General features: G+C 41.3%; 1 protein-coding gene across 1 annotated transcript; it reads right to left on the reverse strand.

Annotated features, from left to right (window-relative positions):
- Window positions 1–13200: 13200 nt before the first annotated feature.
- Window positions 13201–23732, reverse strand: POMP (proteasome maturation protein). The gene is made up of 6 exons (XM_019971465.2): window positions 23614–23732; window positions 20361–20458; window positions 18604–18664; window positions 17793–17894; window positions 16209–16302; window positions 13201–13371 (listed from the first exon to the last, which is right to left on the reverse strand). The coding sequence occupies exons 1-6, from the start codon at window positions 23614–23616 to the stop codon at window positions 13304–13306; spliced, it is 426 nt and encodes a 141-aa protein (XP_019827024.1). The 5' UTR covers window positions 23617–23732; the 3' UTR covers window positions 13201–13303.
- Between the last annotated feature and the right edge of the window lies 1 nt (window position 23733).

Below are 23733 nucleotides of genomic sequence, written 5' to 3' on the forward strand. Positions count from 1 at the left end.
TCCTTTTAGGTTTAGCTAAGGTCTTCTGGGCTATTCTCAGATTGATTGATTGATTTTTGTTTTACTTCCTGTTCAGTGCTCTTCCCAAACCAAAAAAACAAAGAAACAGTACTTTACAGTTTACAAAGTGCTTTCTATATCAACTTATTTTATCCTCTTAATAACCTTGCAAAGTAAATTATACCTCAGTAATGTTCAATAATGTTCATGGTGGCTCAGACAGTAAAGAATCAGCCTGCAATGCAGGAGACCCGGGTTCAATCCCTGCGTTGGGAAGATCCCCTAGAAAAGGAAATGGCAACCCACTCCAGCATTCTTGCCTGGAGAATCCCATGGACAGAGGAGCCTGGTGGGCTACAGTCCACGGCCGGGGGGGTCACAAAGAGTTGGATGAGTCAGACATGACTGAGTGCACGAGCACGCGTGTACACACACACACACACATGCACACTACCTATAAGAAATGATGTTCTTTAGGTTCAGTAGGTTAGTTTGGAGACTTGAACGTGCTGTTTACTTGCTTTAAACTTTCCACTGCAGGCAGGAGCAGCCACCCCACCATCCTGACTAGTTCATATTCTGGTTGCCCAGAACCTTGCTGTAAATTGTGCAACATGAATTCACGTGACCGGGTGGGGTAGCTATTTCACAACTGCCTGCCAGAGACAGCTGGATTTCCTACTTGGACTCTCTGCCTAATCCCACTCAGTCAGATAATTCATCCCCAATCCCACAGTTCTCTGGAGACGTGTCTCCTACAAAACCAACTGTCTAACGTCAATTACTGAATCATCCAGAGATCCCAACTGCAGGCAACAACTTGCCAACTTGCACTGTTTATTTAAGCACATAGGGATCTACTGAAATGATAGTAGGAGCTCACAGCTCCAATAAAAAGCCTAAACGAGGCTCCGGTTCAGAAAACAACCAAGAACCGGGAGGCTCCAGAGATAAAGTCACAGCAACACAGCTACCATCATGCAGCACGAAGCACGAAGGGCATGGCCTCCACCAGTGACGAGTGGCCTCACTGTCCCCTTCCTGGCCCGCTCTGGAGTCCAAGTCCAGGACTGAGGTTTGATCAGCTGACCGGGATCACATGCCTGCCTCCAGGAGGCACCAGGAGCAGAAAGGTGGACCCTCCTAGCATTTTAGAGAGACAACAGGCACCACCTCCCCCAGACAACACAACACAGAGTTCAAAGTCTCTCAGGAATTGACAGTGGATGCCAGACACACAGAATAAGACAGACAAATCCTGCACAGTGTGGGGAAATTGAGAGAAATGGCATTTGTGTGCTGACTTTGCCTACCTTTCCCTTGAAGCCAAACCCTGGAGGTGTTCAGTTTTCATTTTATTGACAGAAGAGAGAGGCTTCAAAAGCCAGGCTTAGTCCCTAAAATGGTAACGTGCTCTGTGTTCAAACCAGCAAACCAAAGCAAATCAAACACTGATTAAACAATATGCACCTTCATTGTGATACCGGCAACAGCAACAAAAATGAATTGGTTTCTGGACAGGGTATTACAGAAACAAAAACTTGTTATTTTGAAAATGGACAAAAATAAAATTAAGAAGAAAGCACATTTTCCCTGTCTTTCCTGTATCAACTCTGTCCTTGGGTAACCAAATGGAAGGTCACAGTAAGTTTCCTTCAAAGGAAGTATCCTGATTGAAAAAAAAATGAATGACAGATTTAGAATTACCATTTTGCAGATACTCACAAATAAGTGGATCTATGCATTGTATCAATGGCCACAAACATCACAGAATGAGAGCCTATTAGGTATGAACATCAGTTTTTGGCTGTGCCAGGTCTTAGCTGTGGCATGTGGGCTTTTAGTTGCAGCATGCAAGATTTAGTTCCCTGACCAGGGTTCAAACCCAGGCCCCTTGCTATGGGAGGGTGGAGTCTTCAACAATGGACCACTAGGGAAGTCCAGGCATTAATGTCTTTTTATGGAAGAACGTAGCACTGATAAGGGGATCTTCCCCAAAATAAGGAAGCAGAATCTGAATCTGATCAAGTTCACAGACTCAACTAGCAATTTACAGGAAATACAGGGTTGAGAAGGATGTGTTAATCTACACCACAAAGATGTAAACAGTGAAAACTAGACTGTGGGAAACCAGAGAACAAACAACTTGGTTTCTTCAAGAAACAGCAAGAAAACCAGGAGATAGAACCATAAATCATGAAACAGTTGACACAAGAGCCAATCACTTGTGTGTAAGTTACTTGGATCTGATTCAAACAAAACAGCTTAAAGAAAATTATGACAACTTTTTGGACCTTCGAAAATCTGAATACTGACTGATATTTAACTGTAAGGAATTATTATTAACGTAAGTATGATAATGATAGTATTTTGGTTATGTTTAGCTTTATAAACTGAAATATTTATGCCTATAAATTATATCTGGAATTTCTTTCAAAATAATCTTGAGGGGAATGTGGGTAAAAAAAACAGATGAAATAAAATTGGCCAAGGATAAATTCTGGAAGTTAGATGAGAGAAACATGAGATTATGTTGTATTTTTCCATCCACTTTCAGGTGTTTGAAATTTTCCATAATAAAAAATGTAAAAAGAAGAATGATGCAAAGCTTCTTGGGTGTTATTAGTTTCCTGTGTCTTCTGTTAAATTTTCATAATATAATGCTCAGTTCAGTTCAGTTGCTCAGTTGTGTCCAACTCTTTGCGACCCCATGGACTGCAGCATGCCAGTCTTCCCTGTCCATCACCAACTTCCAGAGCTTGCTCAAATTCATGTCCAGTGAATCGGTGATGCCATCCAACCATCTCATCTTCTATCATCCCCTTCTCCTCCCGCCTTCAATCTTGCCCAGCATCAGGGGCTTTTACAAGGAGTCAGTTCTTCGCATCAGGTGGCCAAAGTATTGGAGCTTCAGCTTCACCATCAGTCCTTCCAATGAATATTCAAGACTGATTTCCTTTAGGATGGACTGGTTTGATCTCCTCACAGTCCAAGGGACTCTCAAGAGTCTTCTCCAACACCACAGTTCAAAAGCATCAATTCTTCGGTGCTCAGCTTTCTTTATAGTCCAACTCTCCCATCCATACGTGACCAATGGAAAAGCCATAGCTTTGACTAGATGGATCTTTGTCAGAAAAGCAATGTCTCTGCTTTTTAATATAATGCCTACTTAAAAAAATTTTTGTTTGTTTGGCTGCACCAGGTCTCATTTAGTTGTGGCTCTTGGGATCTTCACTGGCTCCTGTGGGATTTCTGGTTGTGGGGCATGAGCTCAGTTAACCAGCAGCATGTGGGACCTTAGTTCCCCAGCCAGGGATCAAACCTGCATCCCCTGCATTGCATGGCAAATTCTTAACCACTGGACCATCAGGGAAGTCCCTGTAGTGACTCTTTTAAGCCACAATGCCAAGGGGAGGAAGGCTCTGGCTCTGCTTCTTGTTCTGATCTTGTGACTTTCTCATGTGATCAGGATTGGGCGAGACGCAAATGGGATTAAGGGTAGCATATTTCCCTGTGGCTAACAGGGATCCTTTGGTCATAACTTCTATGATAACTATGATTATGATCACTAATGTGTCTCAAGTATATTCAATATTTTGTGAAATAACATTATTAGTAATGCTAAAAATTAAATAGAGCACTTTAACACCAATGTAATTTTCTGTTCAAATGGAAAGTCTATGTATTAATTAAAATGATTTGATTTAGGGCTGTAAGAAAAAGAATGATAGAAATGGATTATAAAACATTAAGTAAGAATCCATGAGTCCATAAGCATACCTTAAAGAGGAGGAGAAATTGGGATGGGGGTGGGGTGGGAAAACTGGCCTTACAAAATTTGTCAACCAATAAATGCAGAAGGAATAATAAGATCACAATTTTTCAGTCCTTTCCTGTCCCCAGTGACCATGTTATAAGTGATTGAGACAAAGATTTTTCATGGATGCTAAAACCTCTGGGTCAAAGATTCTTGAGGAACAGGACATACATGGGGTCTCAAACTATTACTTCACCTAATATTAATTATTATTAATTACAAAAGGAAAACTATACTATTACAATGGAGAGCTCTGGCAGCCACCACTTGTCAACGAATCAATCGCAGTTAGTAACACCAATAAGTGGGACAACCTGACCTCATATGGCTCCTGGTATGACACATAAGTACATACATCACCGTTGCAGCCTTCTTGCCAAAAACATTTATCCTGAATCTATTCATGAAGAAATAAAGGCAGTATGCTGACAACTGGTGAATTTCATGAAGTTTATGCTGGGTGTGCTATTTTTTTTTTCTTTCGGCCATAACACGAGGCTTGCGAGTTCTTAGTTCCTCCACCAGGGATTCAATCTGGGACTGCAGCATAGAAAACCCTGAGTCCTAATCACTTGACCACTAGGGAATTCCCCTCTATTCATTCTATTTCTCTTTAAGTTTCAAAATTAAAAGTTGGAGAAAAAAATAATATGGTTTCTGTTTTGCAAGGTTTATATACAACACAGAAAACAAACAAAAAAACAGTGGTCGAAGTCTTGACTTAAAATCAACCCATCTCTCCAAAAGTAAATAAGCCCAGCCAAAGTGAAAACAGAATTCCTTCTGGTCCCTCACTGATCCGAAGCCATACCCTCTATATGACTTCTGTTTTGTCACAGAGATGAACAATATAGCTTTTTCTTGTCTCCACCAGGTTAAGAAACCAAAAAGAACCAAAGGACAAAGTACAGCAGACGAAGCACGTCCACCGGCTCCAGAAATAAATTCAAGATCTGGGAGCAAACTAACTTTTCAAAAATTGATTTTTCATTATGAAAAAAAAAAACCCTCCTGAAATTCTGTTAACAACCCTAACAGTAAGTTCTAATATTTTAATAATATTTAAGGGCATATACTACAACAAACTAAAAGTGTAGGTTTTTTAAAAATTGAAATATTGTTGACTACTACATTATGTTATTTTCAGGTGTGCTGCTGCTGCTACTGCTGCTGCTAAGTTGCTTCAGTCGTGTCTGACCCTGTGCGACCCCAGAGACGGCCGCCCACCAGGCTCCCCCATCCCTGGGATTCTCCAGGCAAGAACACTGGAGTAGCTTGCCATTGCCTTCTCCAATGCATGAAAGTGAAAAGTGAAAGTGAAGTCGCTCAGTTGTGTCCGACTCTGTGTGACCCCATGGACTGCAGCCCACCAGGCTCCTCCATCCGTGGGATTTGCCAGGCAAGAGTACTGGAGTGGGGTGCCATTGCCTTCTCCGATTTTCAGGTGTACTACATAATAATTTATTTCAATACGTTACGAAATGATTATCATGGTAAGTCTTAGTACCAATCTGTCCATCTATAAAAATTATTATAGTGTTATTGACATATTCCTTATGCTGTATATTACATCGCTGTGGTTTATTTATTTTATAACTAGAGGTTTCTACCTCTTAATCCCCTTCTCCTCTCTTGCCCAACCCTCCAAACTCCTCCCCTTTGGTGACCACCAGTTTGCTCTCTGTACCTATGAGCCTGTTTCTGCTTTGTTGCGTTTGTTCATTTTTTATATTCCACAATAACTGAAACCTTCACTTACCATAATACCTTCTGGGTCAACCCACATTGTCACAAATGGCAAGATTTCCTTCCTTATGTGGCTGAGTAGCATAGCATTCCATTATCTTTGTGCATTCCTCTGTTGATGGACATTTCAGTTGTTCCCACGTCTTGGCTACTCTAAATAATGCTGCACTGAACATAGGAGTTCACATATCTTTTCAAATTTTTGTTTTCTTCAGAAAAATACCCAGAAGTAGGTTGCTTGATTGTATTTGTTGTTGTTGTTTAGTTGCTAAGTCATGTCTGACTCTTCGTGACCCCATATTCACCTGTTCACCAGGCTCCTCTGTCCACGGGATTTTCCAGGCAAGAATACTGGAGTGGGTTGCCATTTCCTTATCCAGGGGATATACTGACCCAAGGATCGAATACACATCTCCTGCATTGGCAGGCAGATTCTTTACTGCTGAGCCATCTGGGAAGCCCACTGGATTGTATAGTAGAATGATAACCTTGTCAGGTAGAATATTCTTGGTTGTAAGTTTTTTCCTTTCTTCACTTTGAATATATTCTTTCTGGCTTGCAAATTTCTGCTACAAAGTCAGCTGAAAGTCTTATGGAGGTTTCCTTGTATGTAATTAGTTTCTTTTCTCTTGTTTCTTTCTCTTTTTTTTTGGCCACTTCAGTTATAATGTGTCATGCTGTGAACCTCTTGGGGTTCATCTTGTTTATTACAACTGACTCTGTGCTTCTTAGACCTGGATGTCTGTTTCTTTCCCAGGTAAGGAAAGTTTTCATCTTTTTTTTTCTTCAAATAAGTTCTCTCTCTTTTCTCCTGGTGCCACTGTAATGCAAATGTTAGCATGTTTGATATTGCCTCAGAGGTCTCGTTAAAATGTCATCAATTTTTAAAAACTCGTTTCTGTTCAGTTTTTGGTTATTTCCACTGCTCTGCCTTCCAGATCTCTGATCTATTCCTTTGTATCATCTAATCTACTGTTGATTTCCTCTAGAGTATTTTTTGTTGCTGTTTTCTTCAGCTCTATTTGGTTCTTTATATTTTCTAACGCTTCGCTGAAAATCTCACTATGCTCATCCGTTCTTTTCCCTAGTCTGTATCTTTACAGTCATTACCTTGAACTCTGTATCAGGGAGATTGCGTATGTCCACTTCATTTAGTTCTTTTTCTAAAGTTATGTCTCATTCCTTCACTTGGAACACATTCCTCTGTCTCATTTTGCCCAATTTTGTGTTCATTTCTGTTGTGTAAGTCAGCTCCTTTCCTAATCTTGGAGGTGACCCTATGCTGCCGATGTCCTGTGGGCCCAGCATGCTCCCTGGCCACAGAGCTCTGTGCTCCAGGTTGTCCCTGTGTGGGCTGTGTGTGCCCTTCTCCTGTGGCAAGACTGACTCCTGTAGGTGTGCTGGCAGGTGGGGCTGGCCCTGGACCGCTTGGTTTTGAGGCTGTGCCTTGTACCTGCTGAAAGGCAGGGTAGGCCTCCCACATGGTTGGATATTTGACCCAGGTGGGGGCAGGGTTCCTGCTGGCCCACTGGTAGGTGGGGCCAGGCCCCTGGCACTAACAGGCTGTGAGAATTCCAAATGGTGCCTGCCAATGCTGCTGTTATCATTATGGAGCAAGTTCTCCAAAGTGCCAGCATCTCCTGCCCAGGGGGAGTCCCAGCTGCCTCCTGCCTCCCTGGTTCCGAGATCAGCAAGCAGGCCTGACCAAGTCCTTTCAAATTGACAGCTACACTGGGTTATGTATACCCTTTAAGAGAAAAGTCTGTTTCCTATAGCTCTCTGGCTCTTCTGAACCTAAGCCCGACTGGTTTTCAATGCCAGATGTTCTAGGGCCTTGTTTTCCTGGTGTAGGTGCCCCATGCTAGAAAGTCCAATGGGTGCAAACTCCTCACTCCTTGGGGAGGATCTCTGTAATTGTGATGTTCCTCGTTTCCTCACCAACCTCTGGGTGTGGGTCCTGACTGTACTGTATCTCTGTCCCTCCTACCTGACTCATGCCTCATGTTTTTACTTGTGGGGAATCTTTTCTGTTATTCTTCAGGTTGTTTTCACAGATACTTGCTCTGTAAAGAGCTGTAATTCTGGCATGTCCAGGGGTACATTCAGGGTCTCTCTACTCTGCCATCTTGGTCACCTCCCAAACCAAAGTACAAGTTCTTAATTAAGGATTTATGGTACATGAAGGAACCTGAATTTCATTTTGAAATCATGAGCTAAATAAGTTCAATGAAGTATCACAGTTTTGGTTTTGCTTTATTCAGTTCAGTTCAGTTGAGTCGCTCAGTCATGTCTGACTCTGCGACCCCATGAATCGCATCACGCCAGGCCTCCCTGTCCATCACCAACTCCCGGAATTCACTCAGACTCACATCCATCGAGTCGGTAATGCCATCCAGCCATCTCATCCTCTGTCGTCCCCTTCTCCTCCTGCCCCAAATCCCTCCCAGCATCAGAGTCTTTTCCAATGAGTCAATTCTTCACATGAAGTGGCCGAAGTACTGGAGTTTCAGCTTCAGCATCATTCCCTCCAAAGAAATCCCAGGGCTGATTTCCTTCAGAATGGACTGGTTGGATCTCCTTGCAGTCCAAGGGACTCTCAAGAGTCTTCTCCAACACCACAGTTCAAAAGCATCAATTCTTTGGCACTCAGCCTTCTTCACAGTCCAACTCTCACATCCATACATGACCACTGGAAAAACCATAGCCTTGACTAGATGGATCTTTGTTGGCAAAGTAATGTCTCTGCTTTTGAATATGCTATCTAGGTTGGTCATAACTTTCCTTCCAAGGAGTAAGCATCTTTTAATTTCATGGCTGCAATCACCATCTGCAGTGATTCTGGAGCCCCAAAAAATAAAGTCTGACACTGTTTCCATTGTTTCCCCATCTATTTCCCATGAAGTGATGAGACCAGATGCCATGATCTTCATTTTCTGAATGTTGAGCTTTAAGCCAACTTTTCCCCACTCTCCTCTTTCATCAACAGGCTTTTGAGTTCCTCTTTACTTTCTGCCATAAGGGTGGTGTCATCTGCATATCTGAGGTTACTGATATTTCTCCTGGCAATCTTGATTCCAGCTTGTGCTTCTTCCAGTCCAGCGTTTCTCATGATGTACTCTGCATATAAGTTAAATAAGCAGGGTGACAATATACAGTCTTGATGTACTCCTTTTCCTATTTGGAACCAGTCTGTTGTTCCATGTCCAGTTCTAACTGTTGCTTCCTGACCTACATCCAGATTTCTCAAGAGGCAGGTCAGGTGGTCTGGTATTCCCATCTCTTTCAGAATTTTCCACAGTTTATTGTGATCCACACAATCAAAGGCTTAGGCATAGTCAATAAAGCAGAAGTAGAGGTATTTCTGGAACTCTCTTGCTTTTTCCATGATCCAGCAGATGTTCGCAATTTGATCTCTGGTTCCTCTGCCTTTTGTAAAACCAGCTTGAACATCAGGAAGTTCACAGTTCACATACTGCTGAAGCCTGGCTGGGAGAATTTTGAGCATTACTTTACTAGCGTGTGAGATGAGTGCAATTGTGCGGTAGTTTGAGCATTCTTTGGCATTGCCTTTCTTTGGGATTGGAATGAAATCTGACCTTTTCCAGTCCTGTGGCCACTGCTGAGTTTTCCAAATTTGCTGGCATATTGAGTGCAGCACTTTCACAGCATCATCTTTTAGGATTTGAAATAGCTCCACTGGAATTCCATCACCTCCACTAGCTTTTTTCGTAGTGATGCTTTCTAAGGCCCATTTGACTTCACATTCCAGGATGTCTGGCTCTAGGTCAGTGATCACACCATCGTGATTATCTGGGTCATGAAGATCTTTTTTGTACAGTTCTTCTGTGTATTCTTGCCAGCTCTTCTTAATATCTTCTGCTTCTGTTAGGTCCATACCATTTCTGTCCTTTATTGAGCCCATCTTTGCATGAAATGTTCCCTTGGTATCTCTGATTTTCTTGAAGAGATCTCTAGTCTTTCCCATTCTGTTGTTTTCCTCTATTTCTTTGCATTGATCGCTGAGGAAGGCTTTCTTATCTCTTCTTGCTATTCTTTGGAACTCTGCCTTCAGATGCTTATATCTTTCCTTTTCTCCTTTGCTTTTCGCTTCTCTTCTTTTCACAGCTATATGTAAGGCCTCCCCAGACAGCCATTTTGCTTTTTTGCATTTCTTTTCCATGGGGATGGTCTTGATCCCTGTCTCCTGTACAATGTCACGAACCTCTGTCCATAGTTCATCAGGCACTCTATCTATCAGATCTAGTCCCTTAAATCTATTTCTCACTTCCACTGTATAATCATAAGGGATTTGATTTAGGTCATACCTGAATGGTCTAGTGGTTTTCCCTACTTTCTTCAATTTCAGTCTGAATTTGGTAATATGGAATTCATGATCTAAGCCACAGTCAGCTCCTGATCTTGTTTTTGCTGACTGTATAGAGCTTCTCCATCTTTGGCTGCATAGAATATAATCAATCTGATTTCAGTGTTGACCATCTGGTGATGTCCATGTGTACAGTCTTCTCTTGTGTTGTTGGAAGAGGGTGTTTGCTATGACCAGTGCATTTTCTTGGCAAAATTCTATTAATCTTTGCCCTGCTTCATTCCGTATTCCAAGGCCAAATTTGCCTGTTACTCCAGGTGTTTCTTGACTTCCTACTTTTGCATTCCAGTCCCCTATAATGAAAAGGACATCTTTTGGGGGCATTAGTTCTAAAAGGTCTTGTAGGTCTTCATAGAACCATTCAACTTTAGCTTCTTCAGCATTACTGGTTGGGGCATAGACTTTTGATTACTGTGATATTGAATGGTTTGCCTTGGAAACAAACAGAGATCATTCTGTCATTTTTGAGATTGCATCCAAGTACTGCATTTCGGACTCTTTTGTTGACCATGATGGCTACTCCATTTCTTCTGAGGGATTCCTGCCTGCAGTAGTAGGTATAATGGTCATCTGAGTTAAATTCACCCATTCCAGTCCATTTTAGTTCACTGACTCCTAGAATGTCAACATTCACTCTTGCCATCTCATTTGACCACTTCCAATCTGCCTTGATTCATGGACCTGACATTCCAGGTTCCTATGCAATATTGCTCTTTACAGCATCGGACCTTGCTTCTATCACCAGTCACATCCACAGCTGGGTATTGTTTTTGTTTGGCTCCATCCCTTCATTCTTTCTGGAGTTACTTCTCCACTGATCTTCAGTAGCATATCGGGCACCTACTGACCTGGGGAGTTCCTCTTTCAGTATCCTATCATTTTGCCTTTTTATACTGTTCATGGGGTTCTCAAGGCAAGAATACTGAAGTGGTTTGCCATTCCCTTCTCCAGTGGATCATATTCTGTCACATCTCTCCACCATGACCCGCCCATCTTGGGTTGCCCCGCGGGCATGGCTTAGTTTCATTGAGTTAGACAAGGCTGTGGTCCTAGTGTGATTAGATTGACTAGTTTTCTGTGAGTATGGCTTCAGTGTCTGTCCTCTGATGCCCAAAGCTTTGTTAAACTTAGATTCACCCAACTGCAGATTCCAGTGTTAAATTATACACTATATTTTCTGTTTTGAAAGTAATCTACTTGTTCAGGCTATCTTCTATTCTTGCAATGTCTATATTCCAAGGAGTAACAAAATGCATGAAAGCACTGGTTATATTTACGTCTACTTGTGAAAGAGGAATTATACCCAGTGTAGAAAGAAACACTGATTATAGTGATCAGCCTGTCATACGTATTTTGTACAAGGATAGGTGTGAAGAGGCGTGTTCACTGGAAGAGCCACCCTGCAATGTGCCAGTGCTCAACTGTTTGCCAACCCACCCAATACTTTGAGACAGTAAAACCCACAAGTTCCTTTATTCACAGATATTTAAAAAAACATAACACAGAACTACATTCTAGTCTTTTATTGTGAATTTTAGTGTTAATAAAATTAATTTTAATCAGGCAGCAGCCTGTGAAGTAACTCTATTATTAGACTCCTCAAATACTAAACTGATTCCTTAAGAAAAATCACAGCATCTGAAAAAAGAAAATGCCTAACTGAAGAGCCTGACACCTAAGCAAAGTTAACTCGGAGGAACCTGCAGTTTACTTTATGAAGGAACCCAAATTATCCCAACTCCAGGTAAATACTATGGACTGCAGAGACTAAGAAATAGTAGCAATTATTTCAGCACTGGGGTACACCCAAAGAATTAACTAGTGCTGACAAATGTCATTAATATAAAGGCAAAAACAAGCAAAGAAAGGAAAGCAAGCATATAAATCAGAGAGCTTTTCAAAAGTAAGCAGACTTCCTGGGATCCACTCCAGACTTGTCCTACTGGGACTGAGATTCAGACTGATACGAACATTTTCCCCTAAAATTTCCGGGTGATTTTACACACACCCAGGGATGAGGATCATTGGCATAAACACAAAGAAGGTTAAAGAGGAAGCGGTGGGGGGCAGAGAGGAGGAAGCAAAAGACCTTCAGAAAATAGGCACTAATCATGTCCATTTCTGTGTTTAAAGCATCAGCTTTACCATTTAGACTGTGTTCATTAATTTCATAGTACCCTCTACTGGTCAGGAAAGGTATCTAAGATTCTTCAACTAAGGCACAGAAATCTCCAACTTTTGTTAACAATTAGCTGAAAGACAACACATTTAGAAACAAGTGAACCTTCATTATTTCTATATTTTCTCATAATTTAAGTGTAAAGTGGGGTGGCAAAGACTGTGCTGGCAAACAGTTTTACACTTCATCTCGACAGTCAGGAGCAGTTTTTACTCTACAATATTCAGTAGTATCCCTGGCCTCCAAGCACCAGATGCGAGCTGGAAACCCTTTCCCAAAGTGGTAACAACCCAAACCTTTCATAGATGTTGTTCAATGACCCGCCCCCACCTCCCAGAGTGGAGGGAAACATTGCCTTCAGTCATAAATCAGTGACTCACACAATAAAAATGTTCCTGAGAAACAGATAATCTTTAATTTCTGTAAACTAGGTTCATAAAAAATACCTTATTAAGAACAAACCACCATAGGGAAGATTTATGTTTAAACAAACTATCATGGAATTTGTTCATGGACAGATAGCATGTGTATGTACATGAATGTTATGTTTTTAAATTTAAGCATCTTGTGATACATAAATCTATGCAGTACTATACTTTAAAACTGACATCTCCTGGTTGTTTAAGTTTTCAGTTTAAAGATAATACCAAAATCAAAAACCTGAAAGAATCAAAGAATATATCTATAATTCTAACGTAGCATCAACAAAGCAAGTATTATTCTTTTGAGTATTAATGGACTATACTGAAATAAGGTAAAATCTAATAGTCTTGTTCTGTCCTTACTTTGAAATATTGCCACTAAAATCAATTATAGATGTTTATTCTGAAAGATGCTACCATAAAGGTTGCAGGCTCAGAACTACTCAAATTAAATTTATGGAATAACTAGAAAATAGGCTGATTTGGAACCTGTGCACAGTTTTATATTAGTAACATTTTTTTTAAAGACCTAGAAAGCTGTTGCTTTCATATAAATAAGAAGTTTTAAAACCAACTCCCTTGAGTGCTTTCAATTATCACATAAAGCAATGACCCAAATAATTTCAAATGATCACAGATATTTAGGCAACAATTCTCATGTGTTAGTACTTTTAATGTTGTGCACATCAAATTATAGGAAAAAGACAACTATAAACAAGACGCAGCCCCTCTACTTCCATGAACAGCACATGGCATTACAGTAAGCCAAGTTTATATTCAACCATCAAATGCGGTTCTCCCATTAGTTCACTTTGTGATGGGTCTGAAAAGAAACAAAAATAAACATGTTAAAGGGTCTCAAAAAAAGATAAATTCTCTGATTCTACTCAGATGAAAATTTAAATTAGGCAAAACAAATATAAAGTGATAGAAAATATACCGCTGGCTGCCTGGGGCCAAGGGTGGAGGAGCAAAAGGACCAAGGAAACTTGGGGGATGATGAAAACATTTTACATCTTGATTGAGGAGACAGTTCCACAGCTGCACACATTTACTAAAATTAACAGACTGGACACTGTAAAATGGATGCATTCCATTGTATGTCGACTATACCTCAATTCAGTGGATTTTAAAAGAAAATATAGATTGAAAAAGTTCTCATGTTTCAAAGTTCTTAAATTTTCCAGTGGCTTCCAAGTTGAGTCTAGAAACAATCGCTAAGAGATTAAGTAATCCTTAATGTAATTTACAATTTCATCTCTATCATTCTGTGCTCTGTTGCAAACACATATATACACAAACCAGAATCCTAGAGTAAAAAAACCTTAGGAATCTTCTCTCTTGTCTGTATTGATGAGTCAGACAAAAAGTCTTACTTTAACTGTGATAATGCACCTAAGATAAAATGAATATCAACAGTAAGCTTCCTACAAAGCGTTTTCTTTTTTTTGCCCTCTACTCCTCCACACAGAACAAGAAACAGAATAGATACCCAATGAATTAAACTATAAAACAGTTTGTTAAAATAAATAATCATTCAAATAATGATTATCAAGAGTAACAAATCGATTTGGATATTTCCTCACTGGACCTCCTGAGACTGGAGATGACTGTGTCATTATCAGTTCAGGAATCCTGACTCTGGCCACTTGTCACACAACATAGTAGCCTCAGCAACAGCTGATACTGTTATAATTATTAATAAATGGTTAGATATACAAGAGTTTGCTACAATTATTAACAGAGTAGAGGACTATGTATACAAAGGGCATCCAAAACCCAAAAGTATGTTTACAAAGGAGTACAAAGAACAAAGGTGTCTGCTGCAGCAGTGCTTCATGTTAATGAGAGAGAGAGAGAAGCACGCATCCCTCAACACAGGCACTGATGCAGCATACCTCCTGTAAGATACACACAGTACGAAACCAACTGTGTTAAAAGATAAATACTAAGCAATGACAAATGTCTTCTGATTTCATATGGAAAGTCTGGAAGGACATCCAATAACTAAAAGCAGCAACCAAACAGGGAAGGAAGGAGGGAGATGGGTTGGGGGTAATTAATCATGGAGGACGTGAGTCTCGGCTGTAATGTTCTCAATTCTTAAAGAATATCCTCATTTATATAATGCCATCTTTCCTTGAAACTCTGCTTGTCTAAGCCTTTGATTTGATAAAACACTTGCCCTAGAAGACAGCACACCCTGTGCTGGTGAGCAAGGCCCCAGCCCGTGGAGGGTCCTCCCAGGCAGGAATAGTCACCTTGGTCAGTTTCAGTTTCCTCATCTTCAAGTGACAGGAAGGGAGTAAACAGAAGGCCACATTCAGCATTAGGAAAAAGTCTCACATCTCTTCCCTTCCTTATAACATAGCGTGCAGATTTTTGTTGGCCAAGTACTTCTCTGATGAGCAAGCAAGCAAAACCTTCATCACCTCCAACACTTTAAAAAAATGTACGGATTTTCATCCCAGTTTAATAGTCTTCATATTGCACTTAGATTAACACAGTACTCCCTCACTGTAGACTTTAAAATTCCTTCTGTATCAAAGGTGATGAGGAGAAAGTGGTGAGCCAGAGCTTTTCTCACTCAGCATGAACCAGGCACCTTAGGAGGCCCTGGAGTGAACAAGACAAAGTCCCCAGCTCTCCTGGAGCCTGTATTTAAGTTGGGAAAACAAATAAGAAACAAGAAAATACCAGAAGAGTGATATGCAAAGAATTAAAGTGAGGTGACAGGGTAACTGGGAGCACGTTAGACTGAGCAGTCAAGGAAGGCCTCTCTGAAGGGGTGGCATTTAAACTGGGACTTGAGAAGTGAGGGGAAAGTATTCTAAGCAGAAGGAACAGCTAAGGCAAGGCCTAGCTGTTCACCTTACTTGTTTTAAATGAGGACTAAATGTAAAAGCTTAGGAATCTGAGGTTTCCTGCACTCAAAAAGTGCCCTCCCAGAAGAGGCTCATGAGACTTCTGCTGTGTCCACAGCACTTCCTTACCAAACATCGGCAGCCGAGCGAAACTAGTATAATTTAATCCTGCTTCGTTTTTCTGTTTCTCCTGAACTGCTGGGGCACAATGAGCACAGACGATACTGGACAGAACTGTATTTGCTCTCTTTCCTCAGAACCAGAAAATAACAGGATGCTACACGTTCTTAATTAAAAGTCATTGACCTCAAACATAATACAATCATCCAGAGAAACTTATAAAAATTTTTTTCTTTAGTATTCACCATCTACAGAAACACATCTAGGAGGACAAGGAGGGTATTTCTGAAGAAACCTTTCATTTTTTTCTAGATGTTTTTAAAGCTAGTTATATCCCACAAATGTTCTGAATACTGCAACAACAATCCTTGTTTAAGCTGCCCTAAGAATATCATACTGGATTCACACATCAGACTTTATCCTCAGGACATAAAATCAATGACTGTCAATGGTTGACTGAAATGACTATAATCTCAGAACTCCATAGACATCTTTCACTTTTAAAACCAGTTAAAGAACAGTTATTACCATTAAATTTTATCTTATTTCAGTGAATAAACACAAGTGAATTTTATCAACTATAAGCTATATGATGACAAAGACATAGTAGGTTTCGTTTGCTGCTGTTGCCTTGTAATTACTGGGGCTCCAGAAAAAGGTATGGAATGACACTTACCATTAAGAATATCTTCAAATCCAATAGTCTCATCGTTACCCCTCAAAATATCCAGTGAAAGGTTTGAGCTTGGAAGAAATGGAAGACGCTGAACCTTTAGGAAAAGAATAAAAGAGCAAACTTAGAAATAGTAGAAAGGAAAAAACATACATGATCACATTTCAGTGTCTTCATTATTTGTAAAATTCACAAACTAAATAAAATACCAATTTAACTGGGGGGGGAGGACAGGAATATTTTTAATTCTTCATAACCTTATTCAAAATATAGACACTGAAATTGAAAGCTTTTACTAATACTTAATAATCCCATCAGGTCTGCACATTATTTGGGACCTTTGCATCTGTCCAGGAAAACCGAAGCATACAATGTGATGAAACACAAAATTCTCGAATCTAACATCATGCTTTGTTTCTAAAACACATGGGACAATCAAATTCCTGAAGAAATTCTGAAGAAATGCACTGAGAGCATTACTTCACTTAATAAACTGATTATTCATTTTGTATGTTGTTCTGTAATGCTCATAGCACAAATACAAGTCATGACCCTTTAAAACAGTAGTGATAACTAGAGATGAAGATCAAAGTTATCTGTGGGCTTTTAAAAACTACAATGCCATTCTGAACTAGTGCTATCTACATTTTCCAATTACTAAATACATGTATTGCAGACTGGGGTTCCCTTGTGGCTCAGCTGGTAAAGAATCCGCCTGCAATGCAGGAGACCTGGGTTCGATCCCTGGGTTGGGAAGATCCCCTGGAGAAGGGAAAGGCTACCCACTCCAATATTCTGGCCTGGAGAATTCCATGGTCTGTATAGTCCATGGGGGTCACAAAGAGTCAGACATGACTGGATGACCTTCACTTATACTGCAGACCAGTACCTAAGTACAGTGCAGAAAGCACTGGCTATAGAGTCAGAGGTTCAAACTCTGCTTTCAGTACTGACCAACCCTACGGCCTTGCCTAGTTACCTGATCTGTCTCACCCTGGTTCAACACCTGTGGCACAGGACAGCAGCACCTTTCCCTCACACCTGCAGCACAGTGTGCTATAAAGCACAGCAGTCACTGGCACATACTCAACAAACCTTAATGCAGCCAAACCAAATTTTCCATTTTTCTGTTCTTTGTTAGCTATCCAGCAGTCACTGAATCAATGCAGTGTGATATGACAGAATCTAGAGCACAGATGGGGGACAGTTCTTAAACACCTGGAAGGACATTTTCTTCCTGAGCAACATGTGTATTCAGCGATATACAACCTGCCCACTAGACACCTCCACTTGGATATTCCTAGAGGCAGCACAAATTCAAAGTAACTCCTCAGAAGGAGAGAAATATAAAAGTGGACGCCTGTAACTATCCAGACACTGAGCCTCTAATCGAAGGGGTTTCCCATTTCAAAGCTGCTTTTCTCTATGAAGTAGGAATGGAGATCAAATCCTAACAGGGGGAAAGTAGGAGAGGCTGCAGGGAAGAAGAGAAGGTGAGGTTTGTACAGTTTTTACCAAAAAGAAGACTCCTCCCAATCAATTCAGCACACAGATGGGATGCATGCAAACTGACACCTGGAAACCCACCTGCTGCACTGCCTTGAATTCCATCTGCAGTTTTAGTGGTGCAAAAAGACCCTGGATGTTTCTCAGTGTGGAGAAGTTCATCTTGTCTTGGTTGAGCTGGAACTACAAAGACAACACGTAATTTTAAATGTGACATTCTGCTTTCAAAACAATGAGCACTGACATCCATGTGACACACACATACACAGAACCCTTTAGGTGGTCTTCAGGACATCTATACATGTCCTACCTTTGGGAGTGACCTTTCTCCACCTATTTAACTGACTAATATAAGTCTAAAACTTTTCAAATGTCCCCTCTTCTAGAAAGCCTCCCATAGCTTGGCTGCTTCATCTGTGGTCCTCTACAATGCTTCAGGTAGTCCCAATCCACTGCTTATCTTCCCACTAAATTTTCAGCCCCTAAAGGATGGGGATGATGTCATACCCATCTGTGTACGTCCTGTGCCTAGCAGTAACTTGGAAATGAAGGCCTGAAAAAAAGATCCAAGGCTGGAAGGTCGGGCTTGGATATCAATAGCAAAAATGGCAGGGGAAAAATATAAAAGAAATAAAAAAGATTACCAAGTGAGGAAATATTATGAGAGGAATGGAGAGGTGGACCAACCTCTAGAAATGTCCATAAAAAAGACAGAGAAAAAGGTGTAGAAAGGGAGCTTTAGTGAACCAAAGCCTATTCCATAGGATATTGAAAACAAGGCTTCATGTTCTTTATAGTCAAATGCTCAATACCAGAATTGTCTTAATCATGTTATTACTAACATCATTTTTCTACCAGAGGGTAAAAATAAAAACACAGGTAACATACTTACATTTTTTTCTGATAATTCAAGAGGATGACTGGGCAGAAGTTCATTTTTCACACAAGAGAAACTGAAAATAAACATTTAAAAGGGAGGTTATAGATCATTCAATACCTAGGGCTCACACTTATCTATCAGTGCTGTCATACAATGAAATGGCACAGGGAGCTTGAGGCTGATGAACAAACTATTCTGTATGCTGACTGTGGTGGTGACTGTGGGAATTAATACATATTCACAGAACTACACTAAGAGGGAAAAAAAAGATCAAGTATTCTATATATTGTTGTAAATATATCTATTATAGATCCTGGAGGTCAAGAACTCAATAAACTGGGAAGAACCCTCCAAAAAGTGGTGCTAAGTGATGCTCTGTATCTGGAAGAAACTTCATAGTGTGTGTACTACTATTACTCTGATGATGTGATTCTTTTATTACATAAAGTACCTACATTTCTCCTGTTCATATCTAATGCATATTCAATAGTTAATATATTTTTGATAAACACACACTGAAAAACTTGTTTGAGATTTACCAACTACCTACTATATGCGAAGTACTATATTAGGTGATACATAGCTAGAACCGGGCCACGGGTCCCTATCACTCTCTCTATATAAACATCACCATCTTATTCTCCAACCAGGATTTAAGAGCTGAAAGAAACCTTAGAAATCCTGCAACATCAGTATTTATCAAATATTGTCTTTGTACATATTTGGGAATTTGAAAATGGTCCTGCTCATGGTAATCTTACAATCTGAGAAGAAAAAGGAGCATTTCGTGTATGTGCAGTGGGAGTGGGGGGAACGGACCAAAACCCAAAACCAAATTACCAGGACTCGGTTAGTGGCTAGCTTATGAATTTGATTATACTATAAACCAAATTATATCTCCAATTCCAAAAGCAATATACTGCATCTTTCATTACAAAATGGAAAGACAATGAGGCATTATGTCTGCTTCCAGGGACCAATATTAGAATGACATTCTATGACTAAATACCTTCTAAGTAAATATAAAATTCAAAATACAGTATGTACCCAGTAGGGAGGATATTTGACTAAACAGAAAAAACCATCTGCCAAGAAAAAAGACCAGTACCAGAAAATGAGGCCTAAACATATAAAAACATAAAGGAAAACATAAAGGGAAGGGGTACAACTGTGCTATAACTAGAAATGAAAAACAAGAGCAGCTAATACTTACTTACTGCTTTAATGTCACATATTGGTCTAAGTATTTTCCAGGGATTAGCTCATTTATTCTTCAAAATAAAGACAGATGCTATTACTAGCCTTATTTCATAGGTGAGGGCAATGAGACAGAACAGTTAAGTAATCTGCCCATGGACACACATCTAGTAAATAGCAGAGTCATGACCAAAACCCAGAGCCCATGCTCTTTACTGCTATGTTCTAGTACCTCCCAAAGAAAAGTGAACTACTCCCAATTTGCCTTAGTTAATAAGATGAAGAACAAAGGGCTCTCCAAGTTATCAGGAGCAAAAAGAGGAATCCCACCAAATCGTGCTGCCGGCTAATCTCTCCTAGAAGGACACACTTTCTTGGGAACCTGGTACTCTGGTAAAATGCTTCTTCCACTATAGAAACATTTATGCTTCCTCTCCTCCCTCCCTCTAGTCTAAAGTATACTACTTGCTATCTTTTAAATTAAATACATATTTATGGCTTGTCAAAAGATTTAAAGAATATTGTGAAAAATAATTCACATATTATAACAAAGTCACAACTCCCCTACATACCCTTTTCGAAGAAGATCATGACTTTCAAAAGGTCCACTTGCTGACAGCTCAGTAACTGGAATACTGTCCTTTAGCTGAGATCCAAGTCCTCTGGCATTCTACAACACAAATAAAAAACACTATTATGTATTAAAAAAAATGTTAACAACTCACACTGAACCTCTATGTAAAAATACTGTTTAAGCATCAGAGAAAAGATAAGGTCTCTGCCCTCCAAGAGACTACAGTCTAGGCCATTACTATGAGCCTCAGCATCACATAGAGAGATGCACAAGGTTCAGTGAATAATCTGGAATTTGGGGCAGGAAGGATTCCTGAGCTGAGTGCACTCAGACTGAAAGGCATTCCAGGAAAACAAGAACATGGGTAAAGGTATAAAAATATAAATGAACAAGCCACAAGTAGTTTGAGATGATCAGCTAACTGTATGTCTGAGTAGGGCAGAAAGAAAGGCTGGTGAAAAGAAAAATGAAAAGGCTTAAATATGCAAAGAAATTAAGATTTTGTTCTGAAATTGAGCACCAGATCATGATCAGATTTACTTTCACTGGGAAGATCCTTTCTTTACGTTGGAATGATGAGCACAGAATGAAAAAAGTTGAGGACAGAATCCTGGAGAGTACCATTCCTTAAGGACAAAGAACAAGGAAAACGGAATTAAGAATGGACAGAAGAGCTAGAAGAGAGTGGTCACAGAAGCTAAAGAAAAAACGGAATCTCAGAAAGCGTTTGGTTCCCTTAAGAGGGTGCTACCTGTGAAAAATAAACGCACGTAATCAGGCTGGCCTAAATAAAAAGAAACAAAACGCTAAGATTCACTGTATATGCGGTACTTGTGTTCTGTCACCCTACTCATTTACACTGTAATTTAATCACCAAATATTTATATCTACTATGTGGCAGGTACTCACTCTACTAGATGCTGAAGATACATATCTGGCGTCTAGGGCTTAGTCTAATGAAGAGAGAATATACATGCATAACAAAAATGTAACAAACACAAGATGCTGAGTTTAAACCATCTAGTGCTGAATACAACATCCTTGCAATCCTGAAGAAAAATGTCAAAAAGCTACAAGCAGTTTGGTATTTAGTCTATACTCTTCTAGGAGAAGGAGAAGGCAATGGCACCCCACTCCAGTACTCTTGCCTGGAAAATCCCATGGATGGAGGAGCCTGGTGGGCTGCAGTCCATGGGGTCGCTAAGAGTCGGACACAACTGAGGGACTTCACTTTCACTTTTCACTTTCATGCATTGGAGAAGGAAATGGCAACCCACTCCAGTGTTCTTGCCTGGAGAATCCCAGGGATGGGGGAGCCTGGTGGGCTGCCGTCTATGGGGTCTCACAGAGTCGGACACGAGTGAAGCGACTTGGCAGCAGCAGCAACAGCTTCTAGGAGAAACTACTCTGGGAAATTAGCTTTTCAAATTGCTGTTTTACTTCAATTCGTGCATTTCACTAGGGTCAGGTACTGTAGTTTGTCCAGGGTTTCTCCAATCTACTAATTGCATCCAGGCTCTCACACCTGGATAACTTTAAGAGCACTCTACTGGGTCTTGCTGCCCATAGACGCTTCCATTTTCCAGTTCTACACAGCAAAGTCTGCTTGACATGCAATCTCCTCCAACAAAGCTGGGAGAAAACCAAAAAACAAACAAAAAATCTTTCACTGGTTGGTCAATGCCTTTTCAATGTCTGAAAAACAATGTCCAAGGCCCAAAGCCTGGAACTCAAGAACCTGCACAACAGGTTTCAACTCCCCTGAACAGAAGTCACGGTCAATTAGGAAAAGAAGCTGGAATCTAGTGTTTGTCACTAACCTAACAGGTGCCTGTGATGAAGGCACAGAACCTTTCCGGCCCTGCCTACTCATCCTTCCAGGTATCTGAACTCCTACAGGACTAGAGCTGTATGACTGTACCTTCCCAAACGTTATTTCCTACATGCACAGTTCTCCTCCTCCCAGACTGCTTTATTGTAAAGTGACACAAGAAAAGTCTCTTCCAGGCACAAAGAAAGGGGGATTGTGATCTCTGGGTTCTACCCATTATCACTTTGCCAATTCCCTTCTGTAAAATATCGGGATCAGTACATAATGTTTCTAAGAAAGTAGAAGAGGGGAGCAAATCTATGAAAAGTTAACACTAGTTATTTCAGAGTGTCTTAAAATTTTTTATTTAGCTGTGCCAGCTCTTAGTTGCAGCATATGGGATCTAGTTCCCTGACCAGGGATGGAAAAACCCCCGCCCCCTACATGGATAACACCAAGAGTCTTAGCCACTGGACCACCAAGGAAGTCCCTCTGAGTGTTTATAAAACCTCTTTTCTATGTTCAGCAGTATTTGCCAACAGAAGTAAGTGTTAGTCGCCCAGTCATGCCCAACTCTTTGGGACCCCATGGACTGCAGCCCACCAGGACCCTGAGTCCATGAGATTTTCTAGGCAAGGATACTGGAGTGGGTTGCCATTCCCTTCTCCAGGGATCGAACCCGGGTCTCCTGCACTGCAGGCAGATTCTTTACCGACTGAGCTACAAGGGAAGCCCATTCACCAACAGAAGCTTTCTAGATTTGGACTGGTATTAAGAGTCACGGGCAATGACGGACGATTCAGGAAATCTCTACCAAATAGCAAACTTTTTTAAGAAGAGGAAAAAAGAGAAGGGGCGAGGGGGGAGGAGGATTCCACTAACAACGCTAACACAGGGGGAGTAACAAGTATATAATTTTACCCCCTCCAACGCCTGACATGCTACAAACTCCCCAAAATGTTGGCAAAGTAAAAGCAGAGTGATGGAAAGCCGACCCATAGTTGTGGGTTTGTTATCCAGGCGGTTCCGAGGGTCGAGGGCGGGTGAGGAGTTTGGGGGACGCGACTCCCAAGGGCTAACGGGCGGTGCCCCCACCCCAAGACCGCCGCAACTTTCGGGTTTGCCCCTGCCACCTCGGCGCCGACTCCAGGAAGGGACCGAGGTCGGGGTCGGCTGGTGGGTGGGTAGAGAGAAGAGGAGGTGAAAGAGGAAGAAGCCGAGGCGCGGCTCCCGGTACCAGCGCCGGAGCCCAGCCCGGACGGCCACGAGTACCCCTGAACCCCGTGACTCAACAGATCATGGCGGGAGAGGCGGGCTTCCTCCTCCTCCCGCCGCTGCTGAGGGGACGGCAGGAAGGCGGCGGGCTGCTCCTGCGGCCACCGACCCGAGCCCGCCGGCCACTCGGGTCGCCCGGGGTATGGGGGGGGGGGGTTTCACTCACCATCTTCGACTCGCTCGGCGTACAGACGCTCTCCCCGTGACGGTCAACTGGCCCCGCCGCTCACTTCCGTTTCCGGGCTTGCCCCCCCCAACATCCGCCGGAAGTGCGTCCGTCCGGGCG

Source organism: Bos indicus, chromosome 12 (genome assembly GCF_029378745.1).
Source record: "Bos indicus isolate NIAB-ARS_2022 breed Sahiwal x Tharparkar chromosome 12, NIAB-ARS_B.indTharparkar_mat_pri_1.0, whole genome shotgun sequence".
Lineage (NCBI taxonomy): Eukaryota > Metazoa > Chordata > Mammalia > Artiodactyla > Bovidae > Bos > Bos indicus.

Bases quoted from the DNA above. Each gene is read 5' to 3' on its own strand.
- POMP (XM_019971465.2), bottom strand. The intron at 18,665-20,360 runs GTATGTAGGGGA...GTTTATTTTCAG, and splicing joins CATGATCTTCTTCGAAAAGG to TTTCTCTTGTGTGAAAAATG. The intron at 13,372-16,208 runs GTAAGTGTCATT...GTTTCTTTTCAG, and splicing joins ATTTGAAGATATTCTTAATG to ACCCATCACAAAGTGAACTA.